This window comes from Kogia breviceps, chromosome 3, assembly GCF_026419965.1.
Source record: "Kogia breviceps isolate mKogBre1 chromosome 3, mKogBre1 haplotype 1, whole genome shotgun sequence".
Taxonomy (NCBI): domain Eukaryota; kingdom Metazoa; phylum Chordata; class Mammalia; order Artiodactyla; family Physeteridae; genus Kogia; species Kogia breviceps.
In genome coordinates, this window is record NC_081312.1 from 86402782 (window position 1) to 86419307 (window position 16526).

A 16526-nucleotide genomic window follows, 5' to 3' on the forward strand; every position below is an offset into this window, starting at 1 on the left:
AACAAAATTAAAGGATTCCTGACATTGATAGAAAAATGAAACATTTGACTATATATCAAGTTGGTGGCCTAATCAAACTGAGAGGAATTATTTCAAATGACTTTAAAATTCAGTAAATTTGACTGAATATTCAGTAAGTGAGATATTCTCTATGAACCAAAAAACTCCAAAAAAATAAACTGTTTTCAGTACTCTTCTTATTGATGGTATTATTATTATTATCATTATTATTCAGAGACTGTGAGTATACCATGGGATAAAGCAAATGACTAATTATGTTGATGTAGTTAGGGTAGCAGTATATGTTATGGAAGACAGTATTTATACTCTTTCTTTGAAATTTTTTTTTTTTTTTTTTTTTCCGGTACGCGGGCCTCTCACTGTTGTGGCCTCTCCCGTTGCGGAGCACAGGTTCCGGACGCGCAGGCTCAGTGGCCATGGCTCACGGGCCCAGCCGCTCTGCGGCATATGGGATCTTCCCGGACCGGGGCACGAACCCGTGTCCCCTGCATTGGCAGGCGGACTCTCAACCACTGCGCCACCAGGGAAGCCCTTTTTTTGAAACTTTTTGATTTTATTGAAGTATAGTTGATTTACAGTGTTGTACTAATTTCTGCTGTACAGCAAAATGACTCAGGTATACACATATTTATTGTATATATACATAATGGAAAGGAATATTTTATATTCTTTTCTATTATGGTTTATCCCCAGAGACTGGATATAGTTTCCTGTGCTATAGAGTAGGACCTTGTTATTTGTCCATTCTATATGTAATAGTTTGCATCTACTAACCCCAAACTCCCAGTCCATCCCTCTCCCTCCCCTCCTCCCCCTTGGCAACCACAAATCTGTTCTCTATTGGGAGACAGTATTTATAGATGTAAGATTTCAATGAGACTAAAAACTCTGTGGTCCTGAATTTGAATTAAAAGTATGTATACAGCAACTGTACTTCAATTTAAAAATAAATAAATAAATAAGTAAGTAAGTAAATAAAACTATCCAAATGGAAAAAAGGCCTTAAATCAATGACAAACACAATAGCAACACGCACCAAGATTATAGTCTCTGAAAAGCAATTCATACTAAAAGGAACCAAATTATGCTGTACAGTACATCCCCATGATTTGTTTATTTTATTTATTTTTAAAAAATATTTATTTATTTATACTATTTTATTTATTTTTGGCTGCATTGGGTCTTAGTTGAGGCACGCGGGATCTTTGTCGAGGCGTGCGGGATCTTTCATTTCGGCGCCTGGGCTTCTCTCTAGTTGTGGCGTGTGGATTTCTCTTCTCTAGTTGTGGCACGCAGGCTCCAGAGCACATGGGCTCTGTGGCACATGGTCTCTCTAGTTGAGGTGTATGAGCTCAGTACTTGTGGCGTGTGGGCTTAGTTGCCCTGCAGCATGTGGGATCTTAGTTCCCTGACCAGGGATTGAACCTGTGTCCCCTGCATTGTAAGGCAGATTCTTTACCACTGGACCAAGGCAGTCCCGACTTGATTATTTTATAACTAGAAGTCTGCACCTTTTGACCACCTTCACCCATTTCTCCCACCCCCCACCCCTCACCTCTGGCAACCACCAATCTGTTCTCTGTATCTATGGGCTTCATTTTTTTCTTTCTTTTTTTTAAGTTTAAATTTTTATTTATTTATTTTCTTAATTTTGAGCTTGATATTTTTGTTTTTGTTTTTGTTTTAGATTTCACACACAAGTGAGATCATAGAGTATTTGTCTTTCTCTGTTTTATTTCACTTAGCGTAATGCCCTTGAGGTCCATCCATGTTGTTGCAAATGGCAAGATTTCATTCTTTTTTTACTACTGAGTAATATTCCACTGTGTGTGTGTGTGTGTGTGTGTGTGTGTGTGTGTGTAACATATCTTGTTTATCCATTCATCCATCAGTGGACACTTAGGTTATTTCCATATCTTGGCTATTGTAAATAATGCTGCAATGAACATGGGGGTGCATATACCTTTTCGAGTTAGTGGTTTTGTTTTCTTTGGATAAATACCCAGAAGTGGAATTGCTGGATCCTATGGTAGTTCCATTTTTAATTTTTGAGGAACCTCCATACTGTTTTCTATAGTGGTTGCACCAATTTACAGTTCTACCAACGGTGCACAAAAGTTCCCTTTTCTTTACATCCTGCAGACACTTGTTGTAGCTTGCTTTTTTTATATATATATATAATAGCTATTCTAACAGGTGTGAGCTGATAATCTCATTGTGGCTTTGATTTGTATTCCCCTGATGATGGTGATGTTGAGCATCTTCTCATGTACCTGTTGGCCATCTGTCATGTACCTGTCAGCCACTTGTATGTTTTCTTAAGGAAAATGTCTATTCATTTTTAATTTAAAAACTCCCCCGCGTATCACAAAAAAAAAAAAAAAAAAGGGAATAGTTTTGGGCTTCCCTGGTGGCGCAGTGGTTGAGAATCCGCCTGCCGTTGCAGGGGACACGGGTTCGTGCCCTGGTCCGGGAAGATCCCACATGCCGCGGAGCAACTAAGCCCGTGAGCCATGGCCGCTGAGCCTGTGCGTCCGGAGCCTGTGCTCCGCAACGGGAGAGGCCACAGCAGTGAGAGGCCCGCATACCACAAAAAAAAAAAAAAAAAAAAAAAAAACTCCACTTTTGGGGCTTCCCTGGTGGCACAGTGGTTGAGAATCTGCCTGCCAATGCAAGGGACATGGATTCGAGCCCTGGTCTGGGAAGATCCCACATGCCGCAGAGCAACTGGGCCTGTGAGCCACAACTACTGAGCCTGCACGTCTGGAGCCTGTGCTCCGCAACAAGAGAGGCCGCGATAGTGAGAGGCCCGCGCACTGCGATGAAGAGTGGGCCCCCGCTTGCCACAACTAGAGAAAGTCCTCGCAAAGAAATGAAGACCCAACACAGCCATAAATAAATAATTTTTTAAAAATAAAGTTAAATAAATAAATAAAAATAAAAACTCCACTTTTTAATTGAATTTGGTTTTTTTTTTGGGGGGGTCTATTGAGTTATAAGAGTTTTTAATATATTTTGGATATTAAACCCTTATCAGATACATGATTTGCAAATATTTTCTCCCATTCTGTAGCTTGCTTTTTCACTTCTTTGATGGTTTCCTTAGCTGTGCAAAAGTTTTTTTAGTTTGATGTAGTCCCACTTGTTTATTTTTGCTTTTGCTGTTTTTGATTTCAGCGTCAGATTTAAAAAATCATCACCAAGACTCAGGTCAAGGACTTCCCTGGTGGTACAGTGGTTAAGAATCTGCCTGCCAAGGCAGGGGACAAGGGTTTTAGCCCTGGTCTGGGAAGATCCCACATGCTGCGGAGCAACAAAACCCGTGCACCACAACTACAGAGCCTGCGCTCTAGAGCCTGCAAGCCACAACTACTGAGCCCACATGCCACAACTAATGAAGCCTGTGCACCTAAATACTGTGCTCTGCAACAAGAGAAGCCACCTCAATGAGAAGCCTGTGCACAGCAATGAATAGTAGCCTCTGCTCGCTGAAACTAGAGAAAGACTGCACGCAGCAACAAAGACTCAACAAGGCCAAAAATAAATAAATAAATAAAAAATAAATGTATTTTAAAAAAAAGACTCAGGTCAAGGAGCTTAACACCTATGTTATTAGGGGTTTTATGATTTCAGGTCTTATGTTCATGTCTTTTTGAGTTAACTCTTGTGTATGGTATGAGATGATGGTCCAGTTTCATTCTTTTGCATGTGGCCACCCAGTTTTTCCAACACCATTTATTGAAGAAACTGTCCTTTTACCATTGTATATTCTTGGCTCTGTTGTCATATATTCTCTATTCCATTCTGTTGATCTATGTGTCTGTTTTTATGCCAATACCATACTGTTTTGATGACTATAGCCTTGTAATATAGCTTGAAATCAGGGAGTATGATGCCTCCAACTTTGTTGTTCTCAAGATTTCTTTGACTATTCAGGGTCTTTTGTGATTCTATACAAATTTTAGAAAATTTTTTTCTATTTTTATGAAAATGCCTTTGGAATTTTGATAGGGAGTGCATTGAATCTGTGTATTACTTTGGGTAGTATGGTTATTTTAACAACATTAAGTCTTCCAATCCATGAGTATGGAAAATTTTTCCATTTATTTGTCTTCTTCAATTTCTTTTATTAATGTAGTATTCAGTGTATAGGTCTTTCACATCCTTGGTTAAATTTATTCCTAGGTATTTTATTCTTTTTGATGCAATTGTAAATGGGATTTAAAAAAATTTGTCTTTCTAATAGTTTGTTATTTGTGTATAGAAATGCAAGATTTTGTATCCTGCAACTTTAGTGAATTCTTTTATGAGTTCTAAGAGGTTTTTTTGGTGGAGTCTTTAAGGTTTTCTATATATAATATCATGTCATCTGCAATTAGTGACAGTTTTACTTCTTCCTTTCCAATTTGGATGCCTTTTATTTCTTTTTCTTGCCTAATTGCTCTGGCTAGGACTTCCAATACTATGTTGAATAAAAGTGGTGAGAGTGGGCATCCTTGTCTTGTTCCTGATCTTCGAGGAAAAGCTTTCAGCTTTTCACCTTTGAGTATGATTATGATGTTAGCTGTGGGTTTGTCATAAATGGCTTTTATTATGTTGAGGCACATTCATTCTATACCTAATTTGCTGAGAGTTTTCATCATGAAAGGATGTTGAATTTTGTCACATGATTTCCTGCATCTATTGAGATAATCATATGATTTTAATCCTTCCTTTTGTTAATGTGGTGTGTCACATTGATTGATTTGAAGATGTTGAACCATCCTTGCATTCTGGAATAAATCTCATGTGATCATGCTGTATGATCTTCTTAATGTATTGTGGAAATAGGCTTGCTACTATTTTGTTGAAAATTTTTGCATCTATGTTAATCAGGAATTTGGTCTGTAATATTCTTTTCTAGTGGTGTCCTCAGGGTAATGCTGACCTTGTAAAATGAGTTTGGGAGTGTTCCCTCTTATGTTTTTGGAAGAATTTGAGAAGGATTGGTATTAATTCTTTTTTGAATGTTTTATAGAATTCACCAGGGAAGCTGTCTGGTCCTGGACTTTCGTTTGTTGGGAGGTTTTTGATTATTGATTTAGTCTCCTTACTGGTAATAAGTCTGTTCAGATTTTCTATTTCTTCATAATTCAGTTTTGATAGGTTGTGTGTTTCTAGAAATTTATCCATTTCTTCTAGGTTGTCAAATTTGTTGGCATATAATTGTTCATAGCAATCTCTTATGATCCTTTGTATTTCTGTAGTATCAGTTGTAATGTCTCCTCTTTCATTTCTGATTTTATTTATTTGAGTCCTCTCTCTTGTTTTCTTGGTAAGTCTAGCTAATAGTTTGTCGACTCAAAAAATCTTGATATAGAACCAGCTCTTAGTTTCACTGATTTTTTTTCTGTTGTCTTTTTAGTTTCCATTTTACTTATTTCTGCTCTGATCTTTGTTATTTCCTTCCATCTACTAATTTTGGAAATTTTTTTTCTATTCCTTCAGGTGTAAATGTAGGACATTTATTTGAGATATTTCTTGTTTCTTAAGGTAGGCATTTATGAACTTCCCTCTTACAACTGTTTTTGCTGCATCTCATAAATTTTGTTATGTTTATTATTTTTGTTTGTCTCACATATTTTAAAAATTTTCCTTTGATTTCTTCTTTGACCCATTGGTTATTCAGTAGCATGTTGTTTAATCACCACATATTTGTGAATTTTCCAGTTTTCTTCTTGTAATTGGTTTCTAGTTTCATACCATTATGGTCAGAAAAGATGCTTGATATGATTTCAGTCCTCTTAAATTTATTAAGACTTATTTTGTGGCCTAACATAAACAAATATAATGTTATATGTCAATTATACCTCAATTTAAATATTTTTAATTAAAAAAAATAAAATAGAGACCTAAAAGGAACCAGATATCCTTGAAGAAAAGGCTGATAGCACACTTGGGACATGTTCAAGAGGCACCTGGAACTTCTTATCATGTCAGAAATAAAGGAAGCTAGCAAAGATTACTGGAGCTGAGTCAAAAGTCAGTGAGGCTCCCACTGGCCAAAGTTGGGATGATTTTGGGTATCAAGAATAGTAACTTCAAGGACTTCCCTGGTGGTCAAGTGGTTAAGACTTCACGCTCCCATGCAGGGGGTCCAGGTTCTATCCCTGGTTAGGGAACTCGATCCCACATGCTGCAACTAAGACCTGGTGCAGCCAAATATAAAAAAAAAAAAAAAAAGAAAAAGAAAGAATAGTAACTGCAGTAGGCTGAAGCAAACAAAATATGCTTAAATTCATGAGTTTATAACAATATTAAAAAAAACAACAGCTCATTATCCACCTTTGGAAAGTGCTAGGGAACCAACTTATTTTTTTTTTTTTAACATCTTTATTGGAGTATAATTGTTTTACAATAGTGTGTTAGTTTTTCCTTTACAACAAACTGAATCAGTTATACATATACATATGTTCCCATATCTCTTCCCTCTTGCATCACCCTCTCTCCCACCCTCCCTATCCCACCCCTCTAGGTGGTCACAAAGCACAGAGGTGATCTCCCTGTGCTATGCAGCAGCTTCCCACTAGCTATCTAATTTACATTTGATAGTGTGTATATGTCCCTGCCACTCTCTCACTTCGTCGCAGCCCACCCTTCCCCCTCCCCATATCCTCAAGTCCATGCTCTAGTAGGGCTGTGTTTTATTCCCGTCCTACCACTAATCTCTTTATGACATTTTTTTCCCTTAGAGTCCATATATATGTGTTAGCATACGGTATTTGTTTTTCTCCTTCTGACTTACTTCACTCTGTATGACAGACTCCAGGTCCATCCACCTCATTATAAATAACTCAGTTTCATTTCTTTTTATGGCTGAGTAATATTCCATTGTATATATGTGCCACATCTTCTTTATCCATTCATCTGTTGATGGACACTTAGGTTGCTTCCATGTCCTGGCTATTGTAAATAGAGCTGCAATGAACATTTTGGTACATGAGTCTTTCTGAATTAAGGTTTTCTCAGGGTATATACCCAGTAGTGGGATTGCTGGGTCGTATGGTAGTTCTATTTGTAGTTTTTTAAGGAACCTCCATACTGTTCTCCATAGCGGCTGTATCAATTTACATTCCCACCAGCAGTGCAAGAGGGTTCCCTTTTCTCCACACCCTCTCCAGCATTTATTGTTTCTAGAGTTTTTGATGAGGGCCAATCTGACCGGTGTGAGATGATATCTCATTGTAGTTTTGATTTGCATTTCTCTAATGATTAATGATGTTGAGCATTCTTTCATGTGTTTGTTAGCAATCTGTATATCTTCTTTGGAGAAATGTCTATTTAGTTCTTCTGCCCATTTTTGGATTGGGTTGTTTGTTCCTTTGTTATTGAGCTGCATGAGTTGCTTATAAATTTTGGATATTAATCCTTTGTCAGTTGCTTCATTTGCAAATATTTTCTCCCATTCTTAGGGTTGTCTTTTGGTCTTGTTTATGGTATCCTTTGCTGTGCAAAAGCTTCTAAGTTTCATTAGGTCCCATTTGTTTATTTGTGTTTTTATTTCCATTTCTCTAGGAGATGGGTCAAAAAGGATCTTGCTGTGATTTATGTCGTATAGTGTTCTGCCTATGTTTTCCTCTAAGAGGAACCAACTTATTTTGAAAACTAGTAATTGAAACAAGCATTTGTCCTGCTTTTACTATGCTACCTGTCCCTCAGTTGAAGAAAAGTTGCTCTTTATAAGTATGTCAACACATAAATGAAAAAGGATAAAATTGGAGTTTATCACTTTGCAACCTTGTGATATTGTGATTTATAATAAGAAATATATATTTGGCCTTTGTCTCATTTTTGGCACAGAGTTCCTAAATGATGAGTCTGGTAAAGGTGTCTCTTGTTATGTTAATGGATGACTTTTTGACCTCACTGAGGGATGGGGCCTTGTTGCCAGGAGAAGCTACCATATAATTAGAGGATTAAACAATTCTCCTGGGGCTGGAAGTTTAAACAATCAGCAATGGCCTATGACTTAATCATCCATGCCTATGTAATGAAGCCTTCATAAAACCCCAGAAGGATGGTGTTCAGAGAGCTTCCAGGTTGGGGGACCAGAACACTTCTATGTGTCATGTGCAGGGCCCCAAACTCCACAAGGACAGAAGCTCTTTTGTTCAGGACCTCACCTTACGTATTTCTTCAACTAGCTGTGGATTTATATCCTTTAATAGCCTCTGTAGCAAGCTGGTAATCTCGTGAGTAAATGGGTTTCCTAAGTTCTGTGAGCTGCTCTGGCAAGTCAAACCCAAGAAGGGGGTTGGGGGAACCTCTGATTTTATAGCCAGTAAGGTCAGAAGTATGAATACAAGTAACAACCTGGATGTTCGACTGGGATCTGAAGTCTGCTCTAGCATATTAATTGTGCCCAGAGAAGAGACAGTCAGAATCTCTAGTCTATAGCCGGTGGGTCAGAAGAAGAGGTAACAACCATGGGCTTACGTTGTCAGAAGTGGAAAACAATCTTGTGGGACTGAACTCAACCTGTGGAATCTGATGCTATCTCAGAGTAGATAGTGTCAAAATTGAATTGTAGGACACCCAGCTGGTGTTAGAGAATTGCTTGGTGTTGTGGGGACCGCCTCCCAGCCCCACGTTGGAAATTGGGTCCAGAACCTTTAAGCTCCTAATGAAGTGATGATCTGATTAACTCAGAGGATGCTCATTAGTGACTGCAAATAACACAAAAAGAAAGATAGGTGCCGGCTGATTTGATCAAGGCTCTAGATTGAACTACCAAGTTACAGAAAATACAGAGGACAGAAAAACATTTAAATATCACCATAGGGATTAATTTGCAGAACTAGTCTGTGGGAAATTTACCGGAAAACTGCCTGGTTTCTTAAACAAATAAATGCCAGCGGGGGGGAAAAAGGAGAGGGACAAGGAAGCTACTGAACAAAAGATTAAAAGACATATCAATCAAACTGTATTTGGATCCTGATTCAAACAAAGAGACTGTTAAAAAAACTTATGAGAAAATCAGGGAAATTTGAATGCTGAGTATTTGAAGGTATTAAGAAACTAATGTCTTTGGTTATGATAATGGTATTATGGTAATGTTAAAAAGGTAGTCCTCATCTTTCAAAGACACATATTGAAATACTTACGAGTGATATAACTAAAAATACAGAATATTGTTATGCTGACTTCTCCAACCTGAATATAGAAATATATATATATTTGGCTGCACCACGTGGCTTGCAGGATCTTAGTTCCCTGACCAGGGTGAAAGCACGGAGTCCTAATCACTGGACCGCCAGGGAATTCCCAAGATAGAAATATATTAATGCAGCAATACTTTCCATCCACCCCCTGGCTTTACTGAGATATAATTAACATATAACATTGTGGAAGTTTAAATTATACATGATTATTTCATACACGTATATATTGTGAAACATTAATATTGGTTACTATATCCTTCACCTCACATAATTACCAATTTTTTTTGGTGATGGTAGTGGTGGTGAGAACATTTAAGATTTATTCTCTTGGCAATTTTCGAGTGTACAATACAGCATTGTAAACTACTGTCACCCTGCTGCACATTAGATACCCAGAACTTATTTATCTTACATCTGGAAGTTTGTACTCTTTGATCAACATCTCCTCATTTTCCCCAACCCCAGCCCCGGCAACCACAAATCTACTCTCTGTTTCTATGAGTTTGTCTTTTTTAGATACTTATACAAGTGAGATCATACAGGATATTTCTGTCTGAATTATTTAACTTAGCATAATGCCCATCTATGTTATCATAGACAGCAGGATTTCCTTCTTTTTTTTAAAGGATGAGTAATATTCCACTGTATGTGTGTGTGTATATATATATATATATATATATATAAAATTTGAGATGTATATCAAATTTTCCATTCATCCTTCGATGGACACTTAGGTTGTTTGTTTCCACATCTTGGCTAATCATAAATAATGCTGCAGTGAACATGGGGATGCAGATATATTTTTGGGATAGTGATTTCATTTCCTTTGAATATATACCCAGAAGTGAGATTGCTGGATCATAGGTAGCTCTATTTTTAATTTTTTGAGGAACTTTCATACTGTTTTCCCTAATACAGCCATTCTTTCCACTGCAAAGCACAGTGAGTAGAGAAGCCATTCAGAAGTCTAGGGTTCCAGGCAAATTTGAATTGTAAACCAGCTGTCCCAATACTCTAGGGGTGGGTCCTTTCAAGTAGATGAGAGAGGAGACTGGATAGGTAAACTACTATTGGAACATGACTGACACACAAATCAAAGGCTCACCGTGACTCTATTACTGCTCCTGGGATACTAAAATAGCCTCCTGACTGATCCCTCTTGGGCTTCCATCCTTCCCCACTCCTCAGAATAATCTCAAAACAGTGGCCAGAGTAAACATTTAAAATATGTACATCATATGATTTTACTTTTCTCCTTAACACTTTCCAATGGCTTTCCAGCTCACCTAGAATAAAATCCAAAGGCTTTACCATGGTCCCATGCTACCTCATGACTCTCCCCACCCTGTCATTCCATGCTACCTCCACTGGCTTTCCTGTTGTTCCTCTAACATTCCAGGCTTTCTCCAAGTTCAGGGCCTTTACACTGGCCTGTTGCCTGTGTCTGAAATTGCCCTTTTATATAACAGCATGACTCTTTTACAACCTTCAGATTTTTCTCAAGTGTCACATTCTCAAGGAGGTCTTCCCTGGGCATATTATCTACAGTTTCAACACTCTCCTTTACTCACTTCCCATCCCCTTTCCTGCTTTATTTTCACTCCTTAGCTAATCTGATATACATTTTACTTAATTTGTCTTACTTATTATAAGTTTCTCTCACCAAGCTGCATGAGGTCAGAGGTTTGCCTGTTTTCTTCACTGCTATGTCCCTGGTCATAATAGGTGATTACTTAGGAAATATTTGTTAAATACATAAATGAATACCTGCAAGTCACTCCCCACCCCATAGTTCATTCAAACCTAGTCATATCACCTTATCAATGATGCCTTTCCTGAAGATCCTATACAAAGTAGCACCTTTCCCCCTACATACACACAGAGATCATTAATGAATCTCCTCACCGTTCTTTTTTCAAAAAATTGCATTTAGCACATTCGACATATTATATATTCATGTATTTATTCTCTCTTCCCTTCCCTGTGGATTCTAATTTCCATGAAGGCTGGGACTGTATCCTCAGGGCCTTAGAACAGCCCTTGACTCTTGGTAGTACTCAGTAGCTATTTTTTTTTTTAGATTAATTTGTGCTTTTATTTGCCAGTATAACTACAGTGGCCTGCAAACCTTTTTGATCTAAAAGGTACATTTTACATCACAATCCAACAAACACACACATATATAATATGTATACATATATAAAAGTGAAACCAAAGTTTTGCCAAAAACGTCTACCCTGAGTGTTCTTTTTTTTTTTTTTAAACCAAGGATGAATTTCACTGACACTTCATAATCACCAAAGTCCCCAGTTCATCTTAGGGTTCACTTTAATGAAATGAATAGTGTTGCACGTTCTACAGGTTTGGACAAAAGGATGGTGACATAAAATCATTATGATGTCATACAAAGTATTTTCACCGCTTATAAAAACTTCTGTTCTCTGTGTATTCATCTCTCCTCTCCCCCCAAACTCCTGGCAACCATTGATCTTTTTATTGTCTCCATAGTTTTGCCTTTTCCAGAATGACATATAGTTGGAATATATATATTATTTTCCTTGAAAAGAGAGGTTCAAAGCCTTTATGTCTGTAAGACTACTCATGGCCCACCCACGCGTGGACCGGACAGGCTCTAGGTGGCAAACTCCCCCACTAAATACAGTAGCTTTCCTTCCAATACTGAGCCCTGTCGCACTGGTCCTGCCCAGCAGCCACGTGGAGGTGCAGGGGAACACGTGTTGGGTATTTGCTCATAGGAAGGCCACAAGCTTTGTGCCCCTTCTCACAATGAACCCAGATTCCTGTCGGGTGTGTTGTAAACACACGAGACATTTCTTCAGGCCCCCTGCTCTGAGCACACCCAAGCAGCTATTTCTTGGATGAATTAATGAACCAGTTCGGTCCAATAGTCTTCCCGCCACGATCACGAACTCTTGTCAGGGTGGCTATGAGCTTCCAGCCCGATCAAGAGAAGCTCGCCAGCGCACTCTAAACTCCTTCAACTCCCGTGCCTCTTCAAAGAAAGGCGATGCCCTTTGCAGGGAACTGCAAAAACATCGCTGTTCCCCATTTCATTTCTGCTCCTAAAATTTAACCACAGAATTGACAGCTCTGGCTGTCAATTCTGGCAGCGAATAAAAGTATTTAGCAAATTACTTTGTAAACTGTCTTTGTACTCTGTCTGTAAACTAGCTAAATTTAACGGATTTACTTGACTTTATACCACTATCACACGGTGGGAGAACAAAAGCTAGCTCCCAGTAGGCGGGAACCAGCCCCAACCAGCCAGGATCTGCGCCCTCCCACCCCCGACAGGATTGGTCCAGGCTCCGCAGGCACCGCCCTGGTCGGGCAGCCTGCGCCCTCGTGGGCGGGGCCGTCCCGTGAGGCGCGTGGGAGGAGCGAGGCGGGGCGGCCCGGGCGTCCTCCCGTCCACCGAGCTCAGGATTGGCTGAGGTTCGGCAGGCACCGCCGCGGCCGGGCATCCGCCCGCATATGGGCGGGGTTGTCCCGTGAGGCGCGTGGGGCAGGCGGGGCTGGGGCTGGGCTGGGGATGCTGCAGCTGGGCTGACCTGCGGGACTTGAGCCTTGGCCCGAGGGATGGCCAACGTGCGGGTGGCCGTGAGAGTCCGGCCCCTCAGCAAGAGGTGAGTCTGGGCGGGAGGGGGCGCCTGAGGCGTCAAATGAGCTGAGAGGAGGGCTAGGTCGTCGCCTCTCCCTCCAGTGATTCTGGCGCGGAGAAACCAGACACAAAGTGGCCTAAGGGTCCAGCGTCCGGAAACTGTAAAAGCCTGGCGGGACAAAGCCTCGCTCGGGTTGGGTTTTCGATTAGTGCCCCGGCGGGTAGCGGTTAGTGGATGGCCTCAGGTAGGCCTACCCTGTGTCCCTGGAGTCCTGCCAGCAGGAGTTTTGAGGGGCCGCGGCTCAAGTCTTTTTTTTTTTTTTTTTAACATCTTTATTGGAGTATAATTGCTTTACAATGGTGTGTCAGTTTCTGCTTTATAACAGTGAATCAGCTATATGTGTACATATATCCCCATATCCCGTCTCTCTTGCATCTCCCTCCCACCCTCCCTATCCCACACCTCTAGGTGCTCACAAAGCACCGAGCTGATCTCCCTGTGCTATGCGGCTGCTTCCCACTAGCTATCTGTTTTACATTTGGTAGTGTATATATGTCCATGCCACTCTCTCACTTCGTCCCAGCTTCCCCTTCCCCGCGTCAAGTCCATTCTCTACGTCTTTATTCCTGTCCTGCCCCTAGGTTCTTCAGAACCTTTTTTTTGTTTGTTTCCCATATATATGTGTTAGCATACGTTATTTGTTTTTCTCTTTCTTGATGCATGGTGTGGGCCTTTCTCCCTGGGTACACCGAGAAGGGCTGGGAAAGTATCTCTCCGCGGGGCAGAGGGATCGGGCGGTCTCCTGTCTCTCCTTGGTGGCTCTGGAGTACCTGTGAGGAATGGGGCAGAATTGTGTGCGTGCCTGAGTGCACAAGGGTTTCTCTGTGAAGATGTGGAGGAAAGCAGATTGTAAGGTATGAGAGGGAAACGGAGGCTCAGAGAGATGGTGGTTTCATTCGGTGCTCGACAGCAGAACTGGGAAGGGGAAGTCGTTTTAACCCCTTCTCTCAACGTAGTCAGTGCCCATTTCCTCATATGTGAATCTGATCCCGCACTTCTCAGCTGTTGAGGCATCCAGGGTCCAGCCGCATAATTTCTTTACCTTCTTACTGATTTTCCACTCATAGGTTTGGAAAGTCAGGGAAGGCTTCACAGAAGGGTTGGTGCTTGAACCCAAACGCTTTTAAAAGAGCTGCTAGAGTCTGCTGACAGGTGGAGAAGGTGTAAAGAGCACTCTGTGTGAGAACACTGAGAGCGAAGGACTTAGGCTGTTAGGAAACAGAAAAGTTTCAGTTGTTTGAGGAGAGGGTGTGTGGGGGGAGATGAGTGGTAGGAGATAAAGCTGGCAGAATGTGGTTTGGGACCTGAAGGCACATATTGGAACTATTTGGGAGGCACAGACTCAGTTAACAAAGTCATTGGATCTTATGTGGTACTTGGAAAGAAATCTTAGAGGTCAAGCTTCCATTTTTAATTTTTCCAGGTGAGAATATATAAGATCTAAAAGTAGTTAAGAGCCGAGATTCCTTTCACCAGACCAAGACGCTCCTTCCTGAGATAACAGAAAAGTTGGACTTCTTTCTTTGCTCAGTAGGACTAGAATAGACCATCAGTAAAATGATAATATGGGAAATGGCTTTGGTGCCCTCCCTTCTACCTCACAGTTGTTTCCCATAATCAGAAAATCCATGTCTCATTATAAGATGCTGCCCCTTGTTTGTCCCAAATCATCCATCATTGAGAGAACATGTTTTCTTCTGCCAATACTGTAGGCTATGGAACACTAGCCACTGCCCTGGCAAAAGTTACTTTTCATGCACTATATTCCCTTTCTGTGCTCTTCTTTTTAAATCTGTGAAATAGTGTAACTACTTTAATGGGGTTTTTTGTGAGGATCAAATGAAAGGGTATGTTAAAAATACGTAGAACAGAGACTGGCTCATTTTAAGTGCCCAGTAAAGAGCTAGCTATATAATTTTTAACAGCTGCTTTTATTCCTCCCTCTTCTTAACTTTTTTTTTTTTTTTTAAGTTTTACAAATGAATAGATCAGTGGAAATGGCTTGGTTATTTTCTCCTCTAGGGCAGTGATTCTCAAATTATAGGAGACATACAGTCCACCTGGGAAGCTTGTTATAATGCAAGTTGTTAACAGGAGTTCCAATTAACTAGCCCCACCTTCTCCCATAATTTGATGAAGGTAACCTGTGGACCACACTTTGAGAAGCACTGTCCTAGGAGTAAACGTGTAACTGAGGATTTATTCCTGTGCAAAATCTTTAACCCTAACGAATGCATGTTGGTAGAATTCAGGGCCCAGAGACATCAGTAGACTTCCTATGAGCTCTGTGCAGTCTGCTGCCCGGTTGAGGTTGGTGCCCTTTCTCTTCTGCTCAACTTTAACTTGTCCTCATTTTGTTTTAGAATATTTTGGAACCACTAGATTACTAATGGCAGTGGTCCAGGCAGGGGAGGGGCAGCATCTCACCCACCTTTACTGTCATATTTTTCTGTCAAGAGGTCAAGTTCAAGACCTTTTTTTCTTTTGGCTGCTTTATGCTAAAAAGTCCTAGATAAATCCTCAAAAAAGGGCTTACTTTAAAAAACTAAATAGATTTACAAACGTTATTGCATATTTTCCCCCTTATTTTCTTTATTGTCCAAATTTACTATAACCTGTGTATTTTATAGTGGGTGGAGGGAGAATAAAACCTACTTTTAAATGCAGAAAGGAAAAAAATTATCTTAACACCAAAGATGAAAGATTTTCTTTAGGAAAGCTGAGGGCTGCGGGCAGGAGGTGTAGTTTTTTGATCCTGGGGGACAAAGAATATCCCTGCTGCCTTAAGTACTGTCTTGTATGAAATGTGAAAGAAAGAGCATCAGGACCTTGAGGAAATGTAAGTAACAGAAAGGTCATCACCTGGGAGAGGGAAATTTTTTATCCAGGGCTTTATCCCAAACACACCGACAGGTTTTAAAAAAATAAATGTAAAGACACCTGTCTCACTGTGCACCCCTTGCCATCCCCCAGCCCCCAAATCCTCAAGGTCACATCCTGGAAACCCTGAGGAAAGATAAAAATGAGACTGAATATATTTGCTCAACTTTCAGGTCTCAGGCCAGCAGTAATTTAATTGATAACTTACTTTGTAGTAGAAAAAGTGCCAATGAGTTATCTCTCATCTATTAACATTCTGACCTTAAGCACTTTAGCCAAAGTTCTTTATGTTGTGAAAAAGGATTTCATATCTAGAATGGAGTGTATTCCATTCATTTTGGCCTTAAGGTATATGGATCATATGGATTAAGCCCCTTAAAGTGAATTTAGGGGTTGGATAGTTGTTAGCAGTGTTACTACAGAACTGCAGTTTAGGAAGATTCTTAAGCATCTTGGCTCTCATTCTGATTTAGGAAGACATAAGGAAAGGATTTGGGAAGCATGTTCTCAGGTGTCAACAGAGAGGACTCCAAAACCTTTTTCGTTATTTTCTGTGCTCAGAATATCAGAGAAAATGAGAAGTGATGCCATGCTGTGTGCTGAGCGGAGGATATTCTCCATGGTTTCCAAGCCTGATTTCTAAGTCATATGGCTTTGTGGTTAGACAGATCTGGGTTGAAATTTCATCTCTGCCACTGCTAGCTGTGTGACCTTGGACAAGTTACATAATTTCTCTCAGCCT

At 40.2% G+C, this 16526-nt stretch overlaps 1 protein-coding gene and 1 non-coding gene across 4 annotated transcripts in view; one reads left to right on the top strand and one right to left on the bottom strand.

Moving 5' to 3' along the window:
• Positions 1-11954: 11954 nt before the first annotated feature.
• On the bottom strand, positions 11955-12084 carry LOC131754191 (small nucleolar RNA SNORA11). Its single transcript, XR_009335224.1, has one exon. It is a non-coding gene; the product is annotated as a small nucleolar RNA SNORA11 (small nucleolar RNA).
• Positions 12085-12779: 695 nt separating this feature from the next.
• Positions 12780-16526, top strand: part of STARD9 (StAR related lipid transfer domain containing 9) — a 128969-nt gene continuing 125222 nt past the window's right edge. For all 3 annotated transcript variants that reach the window (XR_010839665.1, XM_067029080.1, XM_067029081.1), the window contains exon 1: positions 12780-12868. Coding sequence is in view for 2 of the 3 variants with exons in the window: in XM_067029080.1 (XP_066885181.1) it covers positions 12822-12868 (47 nt within the window). In the remaining variant the exon portion in view is untranslated. The remainder of the gene's footprint in view (positions 12869-16526) is intronic.